At 39.0% G+C, this 21,070-nt stretch overlaps 1 protein-coding gene and 1 long non-coding RNA gene across 2 annotated transcripts; one reads left to right on the forward strand and one right to left on the reverse strand.

Moving 5' to 3' along the window:
- Positions 1–328: 328 nt before the first annotated feature.
- On the forward strand, positions 329–6,174 carry LOC149851203 (cathepsin B-like protease 3). The gene is made up of 11 exons (XM_090014095.1): positions 329–485; positions 1,624–1,677; positions 1,790–1,870; positions 1,966–2,122; positions 2,244–2,248; positions 2,348–2,422; positions 2,725–2,856; positions 4,184–4,402; positions 5,527–5,640; positions 5,741–5,776; positions 5,868–6,174. The coding sequence occupies exons 1-11, from the start codon at positions 423–425 to the stop codon at positions 6,000–6,002; spliced, it is 1,071 nt and encodes a 356-aa protein (XP_089870221.1). The 5' UTR covers positions 329–422; the 3' UTR covers positions 6,003–6,174.
- Positions 6,175–6,251: 77 nt separating this feature from the next.
- On the reverse strand, positions 6,252–7,105 carry LOC149851204 (uncharacterized). Its single transcript, XR_016433312.1, has 4 exons — positions 7,001–7,105; positions 6,639–6,733; positions 6,470–6,555; positions 6,252–6,390 (listed from the first exon to the last, which is right to left on the reverse strand). It is a non-coding gene; the product is annotated as an uncharacterized LOC149851204 (long non-coding RNA).
- Between the last annotated feature and the right edge of the window lie 13,965 nt (positions 7,106–21,070).

Consider the following 21,070-nt stretch of genomic DNA (forward strand, 5'->3'; position numbering starts at 1 on the left):
GTCCAAACCAGGTCTTCTTATTTGTCACCATACCCAGACCCTATAAGATATGGTCCGGGTAAAATCGACCCGTTGACACCCTAGCTGACATCCCTTGTCAGCAACACAGCACCACCGAGACCCTACCAAGGCTCGGACGAGACGAAAAGCCCACAGCAATGATTGGCTACTGAGATGGTCCACGTTGGCACAAAATGATTGGTTCAAGAGGTCCACGTTGGCATGATCTAAAAAGCTGATTTTCAGCTTGACCTGATCTGCTTCCGATATTCTTGGGCTATTTAAGCGCCCGCGACCAATCCCGACTCCATTGGGTGGGCGACCATCGTCTCTCTCTCTCTCTAGATTTCTGCCGTAGAGAGAGGGAGGGGAGAAGGGGAAGAAGGGCAAGAAATTTAGGGGGAGGGAGGTGAGGGATCGGGATGGGGAGGTCACTGGTCGCGTTTGGGTTCTTGCTTTTAGTTTCGATTTCCGCGATTGGCGAGGTATCGCTTTTTTTGCGGTTGGTGCTGTTTGGGAGATGCTGTTTCTCTGATTTTATTTCAAGAGTTCTGAAATCTCGGTTTTCTTTGTTTCTTTCTTTTGTTTTTGCCAATTTGAGCGTCGGAGATTCTGCTTATAGAGTAGTTGCCGTAGCGGGGAAGGAGCGTTTTTGGTACCGTTCGGAAGATCACGTTTTTGTGATATCGTTTTTAGGGACTTTTCTTTTTTTTGATACTTTTTGGAAGATCCGTTTTATGTGATATCGTTTATTTTATATGGGGTTTCAGAAAAGTTTGTAAGAACCGTTTCGTGATATCGTTTTTCATGGGGTTTCATGTGTTACAGCCAGAGAAATCGTTAAAGTTTGTTGTTCTCAAGTTTGTTTTTTTCTCCTCAATTTGTGATTTTTTGTGCGATTTTTAATTAGCGACTTCCTCGCTGCCCCCCTAGGCTACGTAGTTCCTCTCTCTCTCTCTCTCTCTCTCTCTCTCTCTCTCTCTCTCTCTCTCTCTCTCTCTCTCTCTCTCTACCGGTTTTATGGTTTTCGCGATTAATTTTGTGGCTTTGATGTTGTACATCGAGTGATTCTTTAAATTTCGACTTTTTAGTTTGTGATTCTGGATTAAAATTTTGGTTGGTTTTTGTAGTTTTTAAGGGGTAAGATACACTCATTCACTCCCTGGTTGTTTAGACTCTAGAGAACTACCCTTTTAATTAATGGTGCCTTTCTGATAAATTTGTTGATCATCAAATTTGTGCTTCTTTTTTTGGGTTTGGTGGCTTTGGAAACTTCCTGTTTTTCAGCCACTGTTTTATGAGTTTCATTAATAATTTCATAAGTTTAATATGGCATTTGAGAACTTTTAAGATGCAGATTTTTTTTTGGGTTTGAGATTCTGGGCTGACCCCCCTTCTCTGTTTGGCATGTTTTCTGGATTCAACTCCATTTTATGAGAGTAAATAACTTAACATCAATAATAAAAAAATCAAGATATTATAGTGATATTTGCAAAAAGGCTAGACATATTCAAACTATGCTTGTTAGTTTTTAGATTTAAAAGAAGATCAATGCATTTTTTATTTCGTGTTTAACAACTATATTTGTTAGGGAATACCATAATTCATTTTTTTTCATGTTAGATATTCGCTGTGAAACCAATACCGTCAATTGGTAACAATGACAAGGTTCTTCAGGTTGGTCTTGTTTAATGGGAATTTTTTTTGTTCAGATTACTGACTTGTCAATAGTTCGTTGGAATGGTTATTAAACATGGAGTATCTTTTCTTTTTCCCTTTTGATGTATAGGAATCTGTAGTACATCAAATAAATTCAAATCCAAAGGCTGGATGGGTGGCCGCCATAAATCCCCGCTTCTCAAATTACACAGTGAGCTTCAAGTTTATATTCTTTCTTTTATTGGCCCGAGTGATTCATGGTAGTATGCCTATAGCTAATAGTTAATTCTGTGCTATGAATTAAAGATTGAGCAATTCAAACACATCCTCGGAGTGAAACCAACACCTAAAAATGCACTAGAGTCCGTGCCTGTTAAAATTCATGACAGAAGCTTAAAGTTGCCACAGCATTTTGATGCACGAACTGCCTGGCCACAATGTAGCACAATCAGGAGAATACTTGGTAAATTACTTGAGCAATGGCATTTTTGGCTTTCAAACTGAATCTTGATTGGAGCTGACTTTTTCTTCTCCTTTCTCTAAATCTGTGAACTGCTTGTTTGGATATCATATCGGCAATACAGATCAGGTAATTCCCAAACTACTGGTTTCTTTCAATTTATTCTCTGCTAACCCATAGCTTAAGCATTCCCGATTCTTCTTTTTGTTCCTCTTTTCTTTTTAACAGGGCCATTGTGGTTCCTGTTGGGCATTTGGAGCAGTGGAATCTCTGTCAGATCGTTTCTGTGTCCATTTTGATGTGGTAGTGTTTTCTATATACAGTTGTATTGATGCTCCATTGAGAAACAAGATTTAAGGGATTTGGGCCTTTTGGTTAGTTGGGACTTTGAGAGGATGAGTCATGGAGTGCTAATGGACATAGACATGAACTGAGTCTATTTGCAAACCATGAAGGCACTGGCCTGTTGAAGTTCCTGATTCAACTATCCGTGTGTTCATGTGTTCAATTGGGATACATAGCCTTCAAAGAGTGTGATAGACCACCTTATTTGATATGATGAAGATTTCCTTCCTTTTCTGACTAGTTTAAATTATCTTCTGCAGAACATCTCCCTATCTGTGAATGATCTCCTCTCATGCTGTGGGTTCATGTGTGGAGATGGAGATGGATGTGATGGAGGCTACGCTATAAGTGCATGGAGATACCTTGTCCAGTATGGTGTTGTCACAGAAGAGGTAAAAGTTTTAAAGAAGAGCAAATTTTAACATATTTGGATTTGACCTCAAGTTCTCTAGGGCTCTGGCTGGATTGAGACCTCAATCTATTTTAGACTCAACTTGCATTCTTCTGTAAATGAAAACTCAACCCTGTCTTTCAAATCAAATATGAGCTCTTCACATTTGCGCAATTATTGAATGGCGTTTTACTTCAAGTCTGATGCATATGGTGGACCTGAATGTAGTTCTCTAGTTGTTTCAAGTTTAAAATTAGTCCACAATAACATTTTAAATTGGATTTCTAACTGTGAAAGATACTGGTAGTCCTACGCAACTTTTGTCTCTTTAATTGTTTCACTTCTCTGGATTCAGTTTTTGAATCACGAGGTAGATCTGAATTTGACATGGTGCTAGTTGAGATCGTTTAATCTAGAATAGTAGTGAGAATATTGATACAGAGAGACTCAAGATGTACTACTGAATAGCTTGAGACTGATGCCAATCCATGTTCAGAACTATATTGGTCAAATCTCCCAATATTGTGAAGACATTGCTTTTGGAGGTTTTGTTCACAAAAACAAAACAGGGGAAAGGAATTGTGATATTTGAGAAAACACAAAACTGAAATATCATGTTATTGCCATGATTTTTTGAGAAGTTCATATTCTTTGGGTTTTTGAGATTCTACATTAAATTATTATCATGATTAAAAATCCTTTGAGTTTTTTTTTCAAGAAAACAACACTTTAAAGACATATGGTTGGGTAAGCTGGATAACTAGGCATATATAGTGGGCTCACCACCACTAAAAGGCTTTCATAATGGAGTCCTCAGTGGCTAGCAGTTAGCTGTACCTTGGCATCATTCTCTCAAGAAAAAACCTTGCCTAAGTTATTGCTAGATCGAATTTGATGATTATCGTCAGAACATAGTTCATGCAGGATCAAATTGACTTCTCGGTTCTGACTCAATTATGTGGATTTTCAAACCATGAATTACTGTTACTCCATAAGCTCCTTGCAATTGCTCATGAGGTTCTTTAGGATGAGAAACTGCAAGGATAATCAATTAAAAATGTCCAAACATCAAAGGGTGCAGATCTTATATGACTTAAAAGTGTCTGAAATAAATACTTGCGCCTACTACCATCCTATCTTGAGTTATTCTTGTAAACCTTTGGAATTTTGACGATGGTTAGGCTAATGAGATTCACAGAATGTTTCACAACTTTGAATTTATCTTCTCATAACGTCATAATTCTTATGCCAAACGTACATTCTCGTTGCCTTTATCTGTGTCTAGGATGTCTAATGAGTTCTCTCACATTAACAATTTTATCTGGCAGTGTGACCCTTATTTTGACGATGTTGGATGCAAACACCCCGGCTGTGTGCCTGGATATCCAACTCCCCAGTGTGAGAAAAAGTGCAAAGTGAGGAACCAGATCTGGGACCAGTCCAAACACTTCAGCGTGAATGCTTACAGAGTCCATTCAAGCCCCAACAGCATTATGGCAGAGGTTTACAAAAATGGTCCAGTGGAGGCTACATTCTCTGTTTATGAGGTAAAAGGACATCTACTTTGGGCTCTGTTTGGGAGCAGGTGTTGGAGCAGAAAGGAGAGTGGTGATGGGCATATTTGGCAAACTAGTGACTCAGATTCGGATCGCCTGACCCTTGACTTGCGAGTCAGCGGGTCGACTTGGTAACCCGAACGAGTTAGGACTGCATTTTCTAGTGTTAAGATATGAAAAAAGTCTTAACTTCATAATGTATAATCACTAAATTTAACACATCAATGATTAAGCTATATAAGTATTCAACTATACATAATTGTTAAAATTTATGATTTAAAAACATGATTCTCTGTTATGAATATCCTTTTATGAGCATCACACAATAAAAACCACAAAATGCATGACAAAAAACACTAGGAATGTGGATTGGTGGTCATGAATCGGTGACCCAGTTGGGCTCCGGTCTGGGTTGACTCGCCGGGTTTGCCAACCATGGTGATGGGAGTGGAGATAAAAATTGGTAATTGGACTAGAGTTGTCAACTGCATCCTTTGACGTTGTAGTTGAAGTGTGGAGATGGGAGAGGCTATCTCCACACCCATCTCCACTCTCATCTCCCAAACAGAGAGGTAAGGGATTCAGTGAATCCCTATCTCCCTCTCAAATCCGCTCTCAAAGAAAGGTAGATTGATCTTTCTTTTTTATGTAATTGCAATTAAAATCACAACTAAATTTCCAGACCACAAGAAGGAACATTGCGTTCCAGGCTCCCATTCTCAGGACCTTTTTTATTTTGAAAGGCAAGCTGGGATTTGAACTGGCAACGTCCCAACACAAGGTGATGTGCACTAGCTGTTCCTACCAGACAAGCGGAGCCCCCGTCGGTACCATTCTCAGTACTTATAGGTGGCTAGAAAAGCTAGTTTTGATGTAATGGTTCTAAGATTCAAGATTCAACAACCATGAAAAATGAAATTCTTAGCTACTTACACACCGTTGAATTGTGCTACTCGGGATTGGCAAGTGAGCCATTGTGCAACTCTCCTGCCCAATGTGTTTGGTTGGTTGTGAAACTTCGGTGTCGCCTGAGTCAACCAAGCTTCAAGTCACAAATTGAGTAATTTATACTGATAACATGACTGGCTTAAAGAACACCATGTTGTGGGTTGTAGGACTTTGTTTACTACAAATCAGGCGTTTACAAACACATCACTGGTGATCGATGGGGGCACCATGCAATCAAGCTAATCGGATGGGGAACCACAGATGAAGGAGAACACTACTGGGTCTGTTTCCACAATTTCTGATAAATCTTACTTTTCTTTGCCCTTTTTTTGTCACTCTTATGAGAGCTTCGCTTATTTGATTTCGGGTTACTTTCTGCAGCTTCTTGCAAATCAGTGGAACAGGAACTGGGGGGATGTAAGTTTCTAAACTGTCTTTATCTAATGCATATTCCATATTCCTTCTTTTTCTCAGTTCTTCACCTAATCATGTTGCTTGGTTGTTTCAGGATGGATACTTCAAGATTAAAAGAGGAACTAACGAATGTGGGATCGAGGAGGGTGTGGTTGCAGGCATGCCATCATCTAAGAATCTAATTAGGAGCTTTGTTGGTGAAAATGAAGGACATGGTATCACAATTTGATATTTGTAATTTATTGTTTAATGAAATAGAACATGTATTCAGAATCTAATTAGGAGATTTGTTGGTGAAGATGATAGACATGGTATCATACTTCTATATATGTAATTTATTGTTCTATGAAACAAAACATGTAATTCCTTACAAGTGATGTCTGTAATAAAACCTGTTTCCATCTTTGTCTTACTTAACAATAAACATAGCTTCTCACATACACACCCTTATATACATATTTACATCCAATTCCATCCCATCTAAGAATCAATTGGCACTCAAACCCTTTTCAGTTGCCATTTCTGCCACATGAAACTGCGCCACGTATTTGAAAGATCCGTCTTTGGTGTCCTCTTCTGGAGGTTCATTCAGGTATGCCCAGCTGCTTGTGGTCCACCTGTTTGTAATTCAATTCTCAGGACTCATTAGACTGAAAATTATAATGGAAAAAAAGAGAGTTCTTTCCAGCAACTTACCAGTCATCTTTCTTCTTCACATTCTCCTCATCATTTACTGAATCAGTTTGCTCAATTTTGGTTTCATGTTCCTCGAGGTCGTTTTCCTCCAGAAAGGGAAAAAAAATCTGATTATGTCATAATTCCAAAGAAGATGGATTAAGGGGGATGTAGCAAAGAGCTTTGTTACCTCTTTACAGTATACATCATGTTCTGCTCTTCTCTGCATCTTCCTGTAATTCTCTATCTCCTCTTTGGTGAAGGACTTGTTTCTTTCCAGACTAACTGGTGCAAGATAACAAGTGTAAATAAACACAAATAAGAAGTGGGGAAAAGTGCAAGATTGGACACCATATGATTTTTGACATGGGAGCTACCCAGCATCATACATCACAAAGATGATTGCTGCTCAACATCATAGAGTAGTCATATATGCTGTACTGAACAGACACACAAACCACCATCCTTGTTGATGACCATCAATCATATCTGACATGAGCAGCTCCACCAAGCATTGAATATGGTGCTGGTTCAATTTTGGTAGGCTCTTACCTCTTTTAGGATCCACAAATGGCGAATCCCATCAAAGAACCCATTGAGCCCCCAAAAACTTTGTGAGCAAAAACCAGCAGAATGATTGTTTTTCTGTGCTCTGATCCAGGGGCTTCCCGTCCTTTTAATAATGATGGGGCCGTGTGGGAGCACACAGAAAGATGAAAACCAGACAGGGGTAGGGGCTCCTTTTTGTTGCAAAAACAACCCATTTCCCTGTTTTTGGTTAAACTGAAAGGCTGGGTCATTTTCCATGTTGAAAAGGATATGAAAGATACTGAGTGATTTGGAAGTGACATATTTGGATAACCATGAAAGCAATATTTATAGACATATATTGGAGGGATGTTGACATATCTGGATAACCATGAAAGGCTGGGTGCTAAACCCATTTGGTGCTAAACCACATGATAAATAGTTTTTTCAGGCTTTTTTATTTTATTTTTAAATTCTGACCGTACAGATGTGATTTATGTACTTGATTTTACAGGGATCAGCTCTTGAAGCTTTTGATTCCAACACACATGGGTGAGCTTTTATGAAATTTGAAAAATCAACGGTCCAAAATCTTTGTAAAATTTTGAGGCTCCAAACTTCATTTTTGTCATCCAAAACGCATTCTTAGTAAATCGACCATGCCCAATACATTTATAAGGCCGGAACCGCATAAAAAGCACCAAAAAGGCTGAAAAACCCAATAAGTACCCAGTTTAGCATCAAATGGGTTTAGCTAGACCCATTACTCTCTCTCTCTATATATATATATAGAGAGAGAGTAGAATGCCATTGCGGTTAAAGGGAAAGTTTTATAGGATGACTATTAGATCCGCTTTACTATATGGTACGGAATGGCTGCCAAAAGACATCATATTCAAAAAATGAGTGTAGCTGAGATGCGGATGCTTAGATGGATGTGTGAAAATACAATAAAAGATAAGATTCGAAACGAGGAGATACGTAAGAAGGTAGGTGTTGCACCCATTGAAAATAAGATGCGAGAGAATCGTTTACGGTGGTTTGGACATATTCGGCGAAGGCCTAATGATGCTCCAGTTAGAAGGTTGGAGAAATGGAAAAATATATTAGTTAAAAGAGGTCGGGGTAGGCCTAGGAAGACTTGGATGGAGATGATAGGAAAGGATATGAATGCTTTGAACCTCACCGAGGACATGGCATTGGATAGAAATGATTTGAGGAAAAGGATTCATATGGAAGACCCAAAATGATTTTCTCTTTTGGTTCATATCGCTGACCCCAGTTGTTTTGGGATGAAGGCGTAGTTGTAGTTGTTGTTGTTGTTGTATATATATATATATATATATATAGTGTGTGTGTTCTAGTCATGTCCCATTTTTGTTAGGTCCTAACAAAAAACATGGTTATAGACAAGGTTTTTAAAGGTGAGGAGTATTGAGGCGTTGTTTAAAAACTTGAAAGAGGCGTTGTGATATGTTTCTCAAAGTTTAATTAAAAAATCTACTGCTAATAAAATAGAGCACTTATTCATTAAACATAAAGCATAAACAAATAAGAATCAGTGCAAATGCGGGAAAAAAAACCATTATTGCAAAGATGTGACTAAATAAAATAAGATAAGTTGGCATCCATTTAACTATTCTAGCATCTTTTTTTCATTTCATTTCCTTCAAAATTTTCTTTAGTTCTTCTTTTGAACGAATCACCTCTGCATATACTCACGAATATAACATGCTATAATAGAATCTAATGTATTTTGGCTTTCTTCTTTCTTGCCATCATATTTCTCTACATCCTTCATCATTTTCACTATTTGAGTGCTTACTCTAGATTTTGGTTTGCGTATCTTTTTATTAGCTGCACCTGATTCTTGACCAGCTTCAATTTTATTCAGTAACTTCAGTGAAAATCTTTGTTTTTCTTCTATTGTTGCATCCAATTATCACTTTACTTCCCTAGGCTCCTCTTTGTTGTCACCTTCTATTGCTAATTCTTCTTTCAATTTTCTCTTTATTCCTACCATTTCTTTTCCAATTTCAAACAACAAACAGTGGATAATTATAGGTCAAAAGAATGGTTAATTCACATTCATTAGTTAAAAGCTTGCTAATAATCAAAAGTTGAAAATTCAACAACACTTGACAGTAGACAAAGAAACAAGCTTTATATATAAGAAAAACAAACAACTACCAAAATAATCCAAAATAACAAAAAAAGTGCCAAATTACATAGCCAAAATAATAAAAAAAAGTGATTATTGCAAATGCTTATCCTAAAAGACAAAATAGGTAAATGTTAAAAGAAAGGGGCTTAACTTTGCACGAAAATGTGTAGGTGCATGATCACTTTTGAACACGCGATAGATGCTCCGAGCGAGCTTTTGCCTAATAACAACTTCAGCGGGACAAAAGTCGCTGACCTTTAGCAGCGTTTTTTGTTGCCGCTAAAGGTGTTATGCTGAGGCTTTTAGCGGTGGCGAGTTTTGTTGCCTCTAAAAGTATAGGCGCTGAAACTGTTCCGTTGAGCGTCCATCGCGCACAGCGGAAGTTGGTTTTGGTCATGTTTGAAAGTGTCATGCACCTACGCACTACTCTAACTTTGCTTTGCAGACGTGATAGGTACCTTTTTTGTACTTACCACAGTAAAAAATACAAAAGAGGCGTTGCCTTAGGTAGGCAAATATGAATAATGGTAGGCACCTTTTTTGTGCCTACCGCAGTAAAAAAGGAAAGAGGCCTTGACTATAAAAGTTTGTCACCTTTTTTGTGCTTACTATAGTAAAACTAAAATCAAAAGAGGCCCCCGCTTCATGCAAAAGGCAAAGCCTCTTTGTTGGGGAGGTGTAACTAGGGGTGGCAAAACCTGACACGACCCGCCAACCCGCCTCTTAGGCGGGTTCGGGTTGGGCTTAAGCCAACCCGTTTAATAAACGGGTCGACCCGCGTAACCCGTTTATTAAACAGGTCGGGTTCGGGTTGGGGGTATCCCAACCCGGCTGACCCGTTTAATAAACGGGTTAGGCGGGTGGGTCAACCCGCCAACCCGACCCGTCAACCCACCAACCCAACCTGCCAACCTGTCGACCCGACAACCCGTCAACCCGACCCGCCAACTTGAGAACCCATTTATTAAATGGGTTGGCGGGTCGTGTCGGGTTACCCGTTTATTAAACGGGTCGGGTTCGTGTTTGCCACAGCCGACCCGTTTAATAAACGGTTCGGGTTCGGGTTGAGGTATGCTGACCCGCCAACCCGTCGGGTGGACCCACCAACCCGACACGATTGCCACCCCTAGGTGTAACCGCCTAGCAAAGATTTTGCCTTTTAGGCTTCACATAATGCTCTTAAAGACAAGTGTTTTTTGTCAATCTGAACTATGTGGTCACAATTGTTTATTTACCATATAACATGCTTTGAATGTTCGAATATGAATAGTATGCAACCTGATGTGACCTACCTTGACATGAGCACATCGTGGGATAGCATGACTCATAGGAGTTATCGCAACTACCCATTCTGATTGTGGTACCCCCACTACTCATACTCACTCCTACCTTCCACTACAGGCTTCTCTCATAAGCCTATAAAAAGAGGGATAAGTGCTTGATGAGAACAACTAAGGGTATCCTCTTTATCTTATTTGGGTTAAGGGTCCTGCTCACCATCGACTTGATGGTCTGGGCTCATCATTGGCGTCGATAGATTGAGGAGAATGCCAAGCAACCGCGTATGCTAGTTTCATCCATGGTGTCTACCGATATATATTCATGCTTTTACATTTCAGTTTTGTTTTGTAGAATGCTAACATTGGGTTATGGACCCACATCATGCTTCCACTACGCATGTGGGTGTGCTGGCATTCTTGTGGGCACTCGTCGAAATCTCATTTTTCCCGTCATATTTTTTTTTAGTAGCCCCCGCAAGGAGCCTCGCCACCAGCTAGTAGAGTGGCCGTGATGGTCAGCAGTAGATCCCCGAAAGCTGGCCCTCGCCATTGCTCGAGGAGGTCGGTCGCCGAACGGTTGCTACTATTTTGGTTTGAGGTGGGAGGGGGTCAACCTCATTCGAACCCACCTTACATCGAAACTGACAGTGAGGTGTGGTTGTCCACAACTGGCCGTCTGCCCATGAACAAAATTGCATATTTTTAGGGTTTTATACAATTTTCATATTAAAATAATGTCAAAAACATATTTTTTTATTGTAGTTTAATTTTAGGGTTATCATGAGTGTATGTCTTTTTAAATTTATTTGATATATTATTTGATTAAATCATGAAAATAGGGTGCCCGCAGAGTCTCGGTTCGAGTAAAACACTAGTAAAAATAGTCGAAGGTAGCCCTGTCCACTGCTATCGTGGATTGCCCAGCACGCCAAGCGGCTGAGACGCCGTCATCGGCGACAGTAAGGCCGAATTCTAATAAGGGGTTAGCAGGGACGGGTGAAACCCCATTTTTTTCCCCTCCTCTGTGCAATTGATCGTCCCCGGTGTTGGGACCCTGTTATTGGTGACATCCAGAGGCCGTCGCCACGGCAACAGGCGGACCCTAGGAAGAAGGAATTAACCCTCTGCAAAAAAATAATAATTTGTTTTTGCCATTTTTTTTTTCTTTTTGCAGTCTTTGGGCCACTGCAACCACCGACAAATGACGACTGGTCGTTGTTGACCGGTCATCGCCGTCGGTTCCTTTGGCCAACCGCCTGTGGCAATGGCAACCGATGAATGCAGATTGTCATCAGTGCCAGTGGGGAGGACACGTCGGTGGAAGAGTGTCGTCGTGGGTTGGCATTCCCCGATAGAGCCACCAGTGCCGTGGGGAGTCGTGGATTTTCGGTGTGCCTTTCAGTTTCTAAGCAGAAAACCAAAGGTGTTCGGTTTAAAATAGAACGCTCGTCAGGTTCCACTGTAGCAATCTAGAGTGGAACCTGGCCCGACGAGTGGCCCGATCCATGTGGATCGGGTATTGGATCTTAGTCTGAGAACCCGATCCAGACCCAGATTCTATGATCCATGTGGATCGAGTTTTGGATCTTAATTCGGGGACCTGATCTAGACCCAGATTCTCTAGATCAGGTCTCCGCCCGTCTCAAGGCAGACCCAATCTGGACCCTATTCGTTATGGATCTGGTGGATCGGATCTAGACCCATTGTATGGGTCAAACCCACACCCGAAGAACTGGCTGGACCTAGATCCATTTGAGGTTCCGGTCTGTGTCTGATTCGGACAGACCTGACCCAAGATCTAGATTTGACCCAGATCCTTCATGGATCGGATTCGGATCTAGACTAGGCGCAAGGCCAGATCTGACTCGAGTCCTGTTTGAACCACGCTTATATCTGGATTGGGCTGTGGACTGGTTTTGACCCGAGTCTTGTTTGGATCGGGTCTGGACTAGGTCGAGTTTCTGGATCCGATCTGGGTCCTATTTAAACCGGGTCCGGATCTGGACAGGTTATGAATCCAAATCCTTTTTTATCGGATCTAGATTCAGATCAGGTTTGGATCATGGGATCCAACCCATGACCCAAACAAATGGGTCTAGATTCAGACTGGATCTGAACCTAGAGATCTGACCCATAATTCATTGGAACTAGATCTAGATCCGAATTGAATTGAATCAGGTCTGAAATAAGGTCCATGCACTATTTATACCTGAACTGATTTTGTGACCGATGCGGGGCATTTTGGGACCAGTTTAGAGCCCTTTTTGACCAGTTCTTATTGGTTTTTCATTAGTTCCTAAATATAGAGACCCTATTTTCATAAATAAGTGAAAGAACAAAGATTTTTTTATTCGATTTTAAGGGTTTATAGGCTTTTGTATATATTTCAGACCAGTTTGACAATTTTAGGACTAGTTTAGGCCCTTAGTTGATCAATTAAAGGTTGTTTATGACCGGTTTGGAGCATTTTTAAACCGATTTCAACATGAGGACCTCGGATTTTACCTAAAAGAGCATGATTTTGTTATTTTTTCATGTTTTATAGGTGTTTATTATCATGAAAGCATGATTTTTTATGTGCATTTGATGTTATTTAAGTTATGCATGATATTTAAGCATGAATTATGACTAAATTCATAACATATGTGATATGTTTTCATTAAAATGTATTTATGTACATAAGTTGAAGCATGAACCTATATTTTTTATGATATAATATATATTTTGTTATGAATATACATGCATTATCATGTGTGTATGAGCATGCTCCATAATACAAATATGTTTTCAGTAAAAGGTCTTGATTAACTGACTCATATAATCACTAAAATGATTTGAGTTGTGTTAATTGAGGATTTTTTGGATTGTGTTAAAATTCAATATTACGATTATGTATGACTTTATGAAATAATGATTCTACCCAAAGGTAGGTCATTGTGTTTCAAATTCACACAGGGTGTAATAGTAAATGTGTATATCAGCCCATGAAGCATGTTTGTACCCAAATGTATAGTACTGAATTGCCTCTAGTTACATGATTCACTAGTTTCACTAATTAAAGTCAATTCTTTATAAATTGAAGAGACAAAGCAACTCTGAGTATTATCGTTTCCACCAAAGTGAAACGATAATGATTTAATTATGCTTGTCTCAGAAAATGTGAATAATAAGAAGTCTCATATTTACCTTTTCAATATGAATCTCGTATAAAGCAATTAATCTTTTACTCAAATAGAGAATAAAACAACTGCTCTAAAGGTTGTCTATGTGAAGTAGGAGTGCTCAAATAATCTTAGCCTATTGCTTTTGCAATCGCGAGTGGTTAAGATTATTCGAGGTGTCATCTCTCACTGCAAGATAGTAAAAAAATTTCTTAAAGCTATTGGGGTAAAAATTGTTGCTTTATAAGAGACTTTATCTCAAGTCGTATGGATTAGAAGCTTATTATGAATCTTGGTATAGTGGACTCTATTGAGAGGTCACTAAAGATCTTATGTGATAATGAAGTTGTTGTGTCCTTCTTGGATAACGACAAGAGCTCAACCTTATGACAAAATTTTTAAAATGATTGAGAATTTAAAAATAAAATAAAATACGCCCAAAAAATCCATTTAACATGTGGTTTAGCACCAAATTAGTTTAGCAGAGACCTACATATATATATATATATATATATATATATATATATATATATATATATATATATATATATATATATATATATATGTGTGTGTGTGTGTGTGTGTGTGGGGGGGGGGGGGGGGGGTTCTAGTTAGATTCCATTTTCATTAGTCCCAACAAAAAACATGGCTGTAAGTAATTTTGTTTTATCTAAACCAATAAATGTGTTTATCAATCTACTTAGCAAATAACATGCATTCAATTAGGTAATTTTCATGCGCATATGTGTTTTTTTAGAGGGGTGAAAAATAACGACTCATATTATGCTAAAATTTGATGATAATAGATTCTAAACTTTTTAGTAAATTGATTGAATCCAATGTTGGCGTTCTACAAAACAGAAGTGTAATGTAAAAGCAAGAATACATACTGGTAGACGCCATAGATGAAACTAACATGCGTGATTACTCTGTGTTCTCCTCAGCCTATCGATGCCCACGATGAGCCCAGGTCATCAAGTCGATGATGAGTAGGACCCTGAACCCAAATGAGAGCAAGAGGACACCCCCTTGGTTGTTCTAGTCAAGCAACCAGACATCTTTTTATAGACTTCTAAATTTATATCTAATCATGCATTAATTTTAACAAACATCAACTAACAAACAAAAACATGATTCAAAGTTGAGACTTTAAGATAACTTATTAAGCAAGCAGTAAAGCAATTAAACTTAAGACGACAAAAAAAGAAAATTAAGCAATAATGATTAATGAATAAAGCAATAGAAATTTACAATCACAAATTCGCTAGATATTTGGAAAGCCCCATCATGTCATCACCATTCACCTAAAATTAGTACCCTAAACAAACCCATGTCCTATAATATGAAGCATCTCATAAATTCATAATACCCCATTTAACTTTTCAACTAGATAGTCAAAACCCTAAAAAAACCCATCAAAACCTAGATAAAATCCAGAGATCGATTGAAGGATCCAACCGTTCTCCTCCCCCCTTTTCGATCATCACAGAGATAAAATCAGACAGACTGAGAAAGAGGAAAAAAGAGAGAGGGCTATGAGAGACTTGGAGGAACCACTCAACCCAGAATCAGAGAGAGAGAGAAAAAAAGATGCCTCACACCTTTAGGTAGGGGTGTCAATGGGCCTGGTTTACCCAGACCCGAACCAAACCCTATAGGGTCCTGAGTATGGTGATAAATAATAGGATCCGATTAAGAATTGAGTCAGGACCCGAAGGATCGATTAATACATGGACCCGGGTATAGTTTATGAAATTTTATACCAGACCTGGACTCTACCCGAGTTTCAATTAAGACCCACAAATTTTTAATATAAAATTGATAACAAAATATGGTTTTACTGGGTATGGTTCGGGTCTGATTCATGTTATTATCGGGTCTGGGTATGGTTTTTCTTATAGTGGATCAGATTGGACTTGGGTTCAAACCCGATACCATACCCAAAAAACTGGATTCAAGTTTGGTACCACTTAGTCCGAACCAAACCCGACCCATTGACACCCCTACGTGTGGGCTCAAAAGGCTGGCACCACTGACTACCACCTCTGTCGTCGGGATGTCACAACGCAACAACAGGAGGGAGGAAGAGAGACAAAAGGGATCATAGTCTGTTTTTCTAATTTTACTTTTTTTATAATTATAAAAAAAGGTCAAAATTGACCTTGGAATCTCTGACACGTCAAGTTCGATTTGGTAAACCGTGTGTCACCCTCATGTCGCAGCCATAACAATACTGCATCTTGTGTCTGCGTGTGTTGTGTGATGACACGGGACCATTTTGACGTGTCCATGTGACAGGTAATTTCTTATCTACAAAAAGATGAGAGGGCTAGGAGTCTAGGCAGTCCAAATTTGAGATGAATTCCATTTATTTTTAGTTTTTCTCTTATTTTTCTTGTTATTTCTTAGCTCATTTTTAGAAGAAATTGCTTCTTACCTGTATCAGGGTGCTAATTCTTGCAGGGTTTAAGAGCATCATCATATTCACTGCATCGTTGCTTCTCTTATCATTAGATTTTTTTTCTTTTTATGTGATATCATTGGATTTGAAAAGTGGCTCTGTTTGAGAGTCGTGCATTGGGATGAAAACACCATTTACATGTATTGCCAAAATACAGTTTTGCCAAACATCATCATGTTGATGGTGTTGGAGGTCTGGGGTTGCCTATTCCATTCACCATGCAATGCACCACGCAGTCAGATAGCATGAGAGCACTCGAGGAAACCACAACACAGCTCTGATTCAATGCTCCTAAACAAAGCCTTCAATGCACTTTAAGGCCATGTTTGAAAGCAAGAAAAAAATCTCATAAAAAAAAGAAAATTCTACCTATAGGAGTTTTTTTTAGATGGGCAAGCTGGGGTTAGGCAGATCCCTAACAGTTATTCAACATACTATTGGTTTTGAACCTGCAACGTCCCACCACAAGGTGACGTGCACTGTCTGTAAGAAGTTTTTTTTTTTAAAGTAAAGTTGGATTAGGCAGACCCCTACCGGTTCATTGATTGCAAAAAAAAATTATACAAAATCACCCATCCAACAGTGGGTGCCAATTGTTACAATTGGTGTCATGATTTACAAGCAACAAAGGATCACGATATACTTGGTGAAGTGTAAATCGTGACACGATTTAAACAACATTCCCGAGTTACGATGATTTGCAAGCATTCTCGAATTATGATTTACTTGGTGCGGTTGCTGAGGTTGTCACGATTTGCAGAAGGCACGATGAGACAATTTACACCTTATTTAGGAAAGACACACTCACAAACGGAATTAACGTGGTTCGGCTTATTCTGCCTACATCCACGAAGAAGGGGACGCTCCCTCATAATTTATTCTTGTCTACAACCCTTTACAATATACAGAAATATATATAGGCATCTCCAACCACACTAATCAAGGAAACAAGTGGCTGGAGATAGACTTTCTCTCTATAGAGACAACTATCACAGAAAAAGCAATAACGGACGACGTCAAACAAGGAAGGAAATATAACACCAAATGTGGGCTGGCTTTCCGTATTAACATTCTCCCCCTCAAGTTGGTGCACAAATGTCAGTCAAGCCCAACTTGTGACTAAGTTTGAGATGCATTTCACGATTTAGAGATTTTGTAAAAATATCTGCCAATTGTTCCTTGCTCCCAACGTAAGAAGTGAGAAATTCTTTGGCTTGAATTTTTTCTCGCACAAAATGGCAGTCAATCTCGATGTGTTTAGTTCTCTCATGAAACATTGGGTTTGCTACAATGTGCATAGCAGCCATGTTGTCACACTTGAGTTCCATCGGTTTGGTTAAGCTTATACCCATATCTCTGATGAGAGCTTTAATCCAGACAACTTCACATGTGCATGTTGCCATTGCGCGGTATTTCGCTTCTGCGCTGGACCTAGCAACAACAGATTGCTTCTTACACTTCTAGGTAACTAGATTTCCTCCAACAAATGCATAGAAACCCGTGGTGGATCTTCTGTTATTAAGGTCTTCGGCCCAGTCGGCATCGGTGAATCCGACAATATCAAAAATTTTACTCTTCTTCATAAGAATTCCTTTACCAGAGGTCTCCTTGAGGTATCTTAGGATTCTGTGGGCAGCTTCAACATGAACAGATCGAGGTTCATGCATGAATTGACTAATCACACTCACCGCATAGGAAATGTCAGGACGAGTAATAGTGAGATATATCAATTTTCCTACAAGACGCTGAAAACTTTCAGTATTGTCAATCAGATCTCTGTCATCTTTCTTAAATTTGCGGTTGGCTTCAAGAGGTGTTTCGGCAACCTTTCTCCATGTATTCTCGTATCTTTAAAAAGGTCTAGAGTATACTTGCGTTGGCACAAGAATATTCTTTTTTTTTTAGGATGCTACTTTGATGCCAAGAAAATACCTTAGTTTGCCAAGATCCTTGATCTCAAATCGGACATGTAAGATTTCTTTGGTTTTCTGTATCATAGTTCTATTATCCCCTGTCAGGATTATATCATCAACGTAAATCAAAAGTATTACAGTTCTTTGAGTAGACTGGTCAACAAACATAGTATAATCCAAAATACTGCGCTTAAAGTTGATATTAAAGAGAACCTCACTGAGTTTCGCAAACCATGTTCAGCGAGACTGCTTGAGACCATAGATAGACTTGTTTAATTTGCATACTTTTCTGATATCACAGTTGTACTCAGGAGGAGGATCCATGTACACCTCTTCTTCTAGTTCACCATGAAGGAAGGCATTCTTTATATCTAATTGATAGATGCTCTACTGTTTATTGACATCAACTGACAGGAGAATACGAATAGAACTCATCTTGGCCACTGGAGCAAAGGTTTGAGTGAAATCAATTCCCTCTTTTTTAGTATACTCTTTAGCAACCAGCCTTGCTTTGTATCTTTCTACAGAGTCATCACTGTTGTACTTGATTTTGTATATCCACCGACATCCTACCGTTTCTTCCTGTGTGGTAGCTTGACCAGAGTCCAAGTGTTATTTTTTTGCAAAGCCTTTAACTCATCGTCCATTGCCGCCTTCCATTGATCATCTTGGAGAGCCTCATTGAAGTGTGTTGGTTCATGATGAGTATAGATCTTGGCCAGATAGGTATAGTAGGACTTTGTCAATTTTGAAAAATCAAACTATTGTTATTCTATGGAATGACACTTAGGGGATTCATTAGCACAATATAAGTAGTAGTCTCTCAGGCGGACTGGTGGTAAGGTGGATCAAAATGATTTCCTAATATGTTCACTTTCTTAACCAAGGTTGGGCATAATCGTAGCCTGATTAGGGTCAATACCAGACTCGGAAACAACACCAAAAGGGTTTGTCTCAGTGTCGGTAGCAAAAGGACTTGCTTCAGGGGTAGGAGTATTATTTTAAACAACCAATTTTGGATCTTCAGAAATAGGTAAAAAAGGACTTGAACCTGGAGTAGGCTTGACCTGAATCTCTCCCTAGAAGTAGGGTTCATTTTAAAAAAAAAATCACATCTCGAGATACATAGAGTTTTCTTCTAACAGGATCAAAGCATTTGAATCCCTTTTTTAAGGACGAATATCCAATGAAAACACACTTGACAGCTCTTTTTTCAAGCTTATTTCGAAAGTTGGTTTGAATATGTACAAACACCTTGCATCCAAAAACTTTCAAATGTTGAATAAACACTTTATGACCCCTTAATTTTTCCATTGGAATACCGTTTTCCAAACTCGAACTTGGAATACGATTTATGATGTAACAAGTCGTGACAACGGAATCAGCCCAATATGACTAAGGGATGTTCATATGAAACATGAGAGATCGGGCAATATTGAGAAGGTGTTGATTCTTCCTTTCAGCGACTCCATTTTGTTGGGGAGTCCCTGCACACGTGTTTTGAGGAATTATACCATGTTGTTTCAAAAAATCATCAAGGACTTCATTCAGATATTCACCTCCATTATCAGATCTCAGGATTTTGATCTTGTGTTCATATTGAGTGAACACAAGATTATAAAAGGATTTAAAAACTGAGGCCACCTCCTTTTTTTGTTTTAAAAAATACACCCATGTAGTTCAGGATTTATCTTCAATAAAAGTAACATAATACTTAAACCCAAAAACAAAGTCTATAGGGGCTGGACCCCACACATCAGAATGAACTAGTTCAAACAAATCGTTACTTCTGGTGGACGATTTTTGAAAAGAAAGTCTAGAGGACTTAGCAAATTCACACACATCACAAGCCAAGTTGTCATCCCTTACTTCAGGCAACAATATCTCGATGACTTTGGCTGATGCATGTCCAAGATGAGAATGCCAAAGACTATAGGCATTATTAGGTTGGGCACAGTTGAGCAAGGCCTGCAACGGTTGGTTGAAGACATATAATCCATTGCATTCTATGCCTCTACCAATCGTCTTTTTTGTTCTTCTGTCCTGAAACTTTACACCCTTTGAAGAAAAAATAACCAAACAGTCATAAGTTTTGGTCTGATCTTGATTAATGAGATTCATGTTTTTCATGTCGGTGACCATCATGATAGATCTTTCGACTGTGTAAACCGGTTTTGAAAAACTGGCTATACCAGTGTCATGGTTCGTCATGTGATCTGAAGCTTCTGAGTCAACAATCCATTGGTTATTTGAAATATGAGATAGAAACACATGAGAGTTACCTTGTTGGGCAGCGATATCATCTTTGATGGGAGCAGTGGATGCTAAATTGGTTTTTGACATTTGCTGGAAGAACAGGGCAAGTTCATCTTTGGTAACAAAGTTTGCAGCTTCCAGTTTAGGCTTGCCATCATGGTTGGGGCGTCCCACCAGATCCCAACACCGTTTCTTGGAATGACCCACTTTCTTACAGTAGGTACATTTGAGTTTTGATCCGGATTTGAATCAATCTTGTTTAGTGTGGCTGAAGCTATTAACGGACTCAGTGTAAGATGCCTTTTTCTTATATCCTACCTGAAATGCCATTTTTTCAGGTTGTTCCTCTTTGTTTTTTGCACTCGGATTTATCACTTTCCATCGAGTTTCTTCCCGCTGTATCATGGCACATACAATGTTGTACAAGGGCATCAGAGTCATCATCAAGATCTGACTTCTCATAGTTTCATAATCCAGGCCGAGGCCAGCAAGAACCTTAAACACTTTATCTTCTTTAAACCTCCTTTTACTCTCTAGTATGTCGCCAGTTGGAGGACGATATTGCAATAATTCATCCCACATTCCTCTAAGGGTACTTATATACTTGCTGAATGACTTGTCATAACGAGTTAACTTGGCGATTTTTTAATTGGAGTTCATAAACTCTAGCGAGATTAAATTTTTCACCATAAATCTCTTGGACCGCATCCCAAATCTCCTTTGCGGTGTCCATAAACAAGAAACTTCTTGTAATGGTTGGTTCCATAGAATTTAAATTCCAGCTCATAACAATATCATTCTCAGATTCCCATTTTTCATATATGGGATCTGAGATGTCTGGCTTCAGAGTTTTTCCAGT

Source organism: Nuphar pumila, chromosome 1 (genome assembly GCF_984573655.1).
Source record: "Nuphar pumila chromosome 1, dmNupPumi1.hap1.1, whole genome shotgun sequence".
Taxonomy (NCBI): Eukaryota; Viridiplantae; Streptophyta; class Magnoliopsida; order Nymphaeales; family Nymphaeaceae; genus Nuphar; species Nuphar pumila.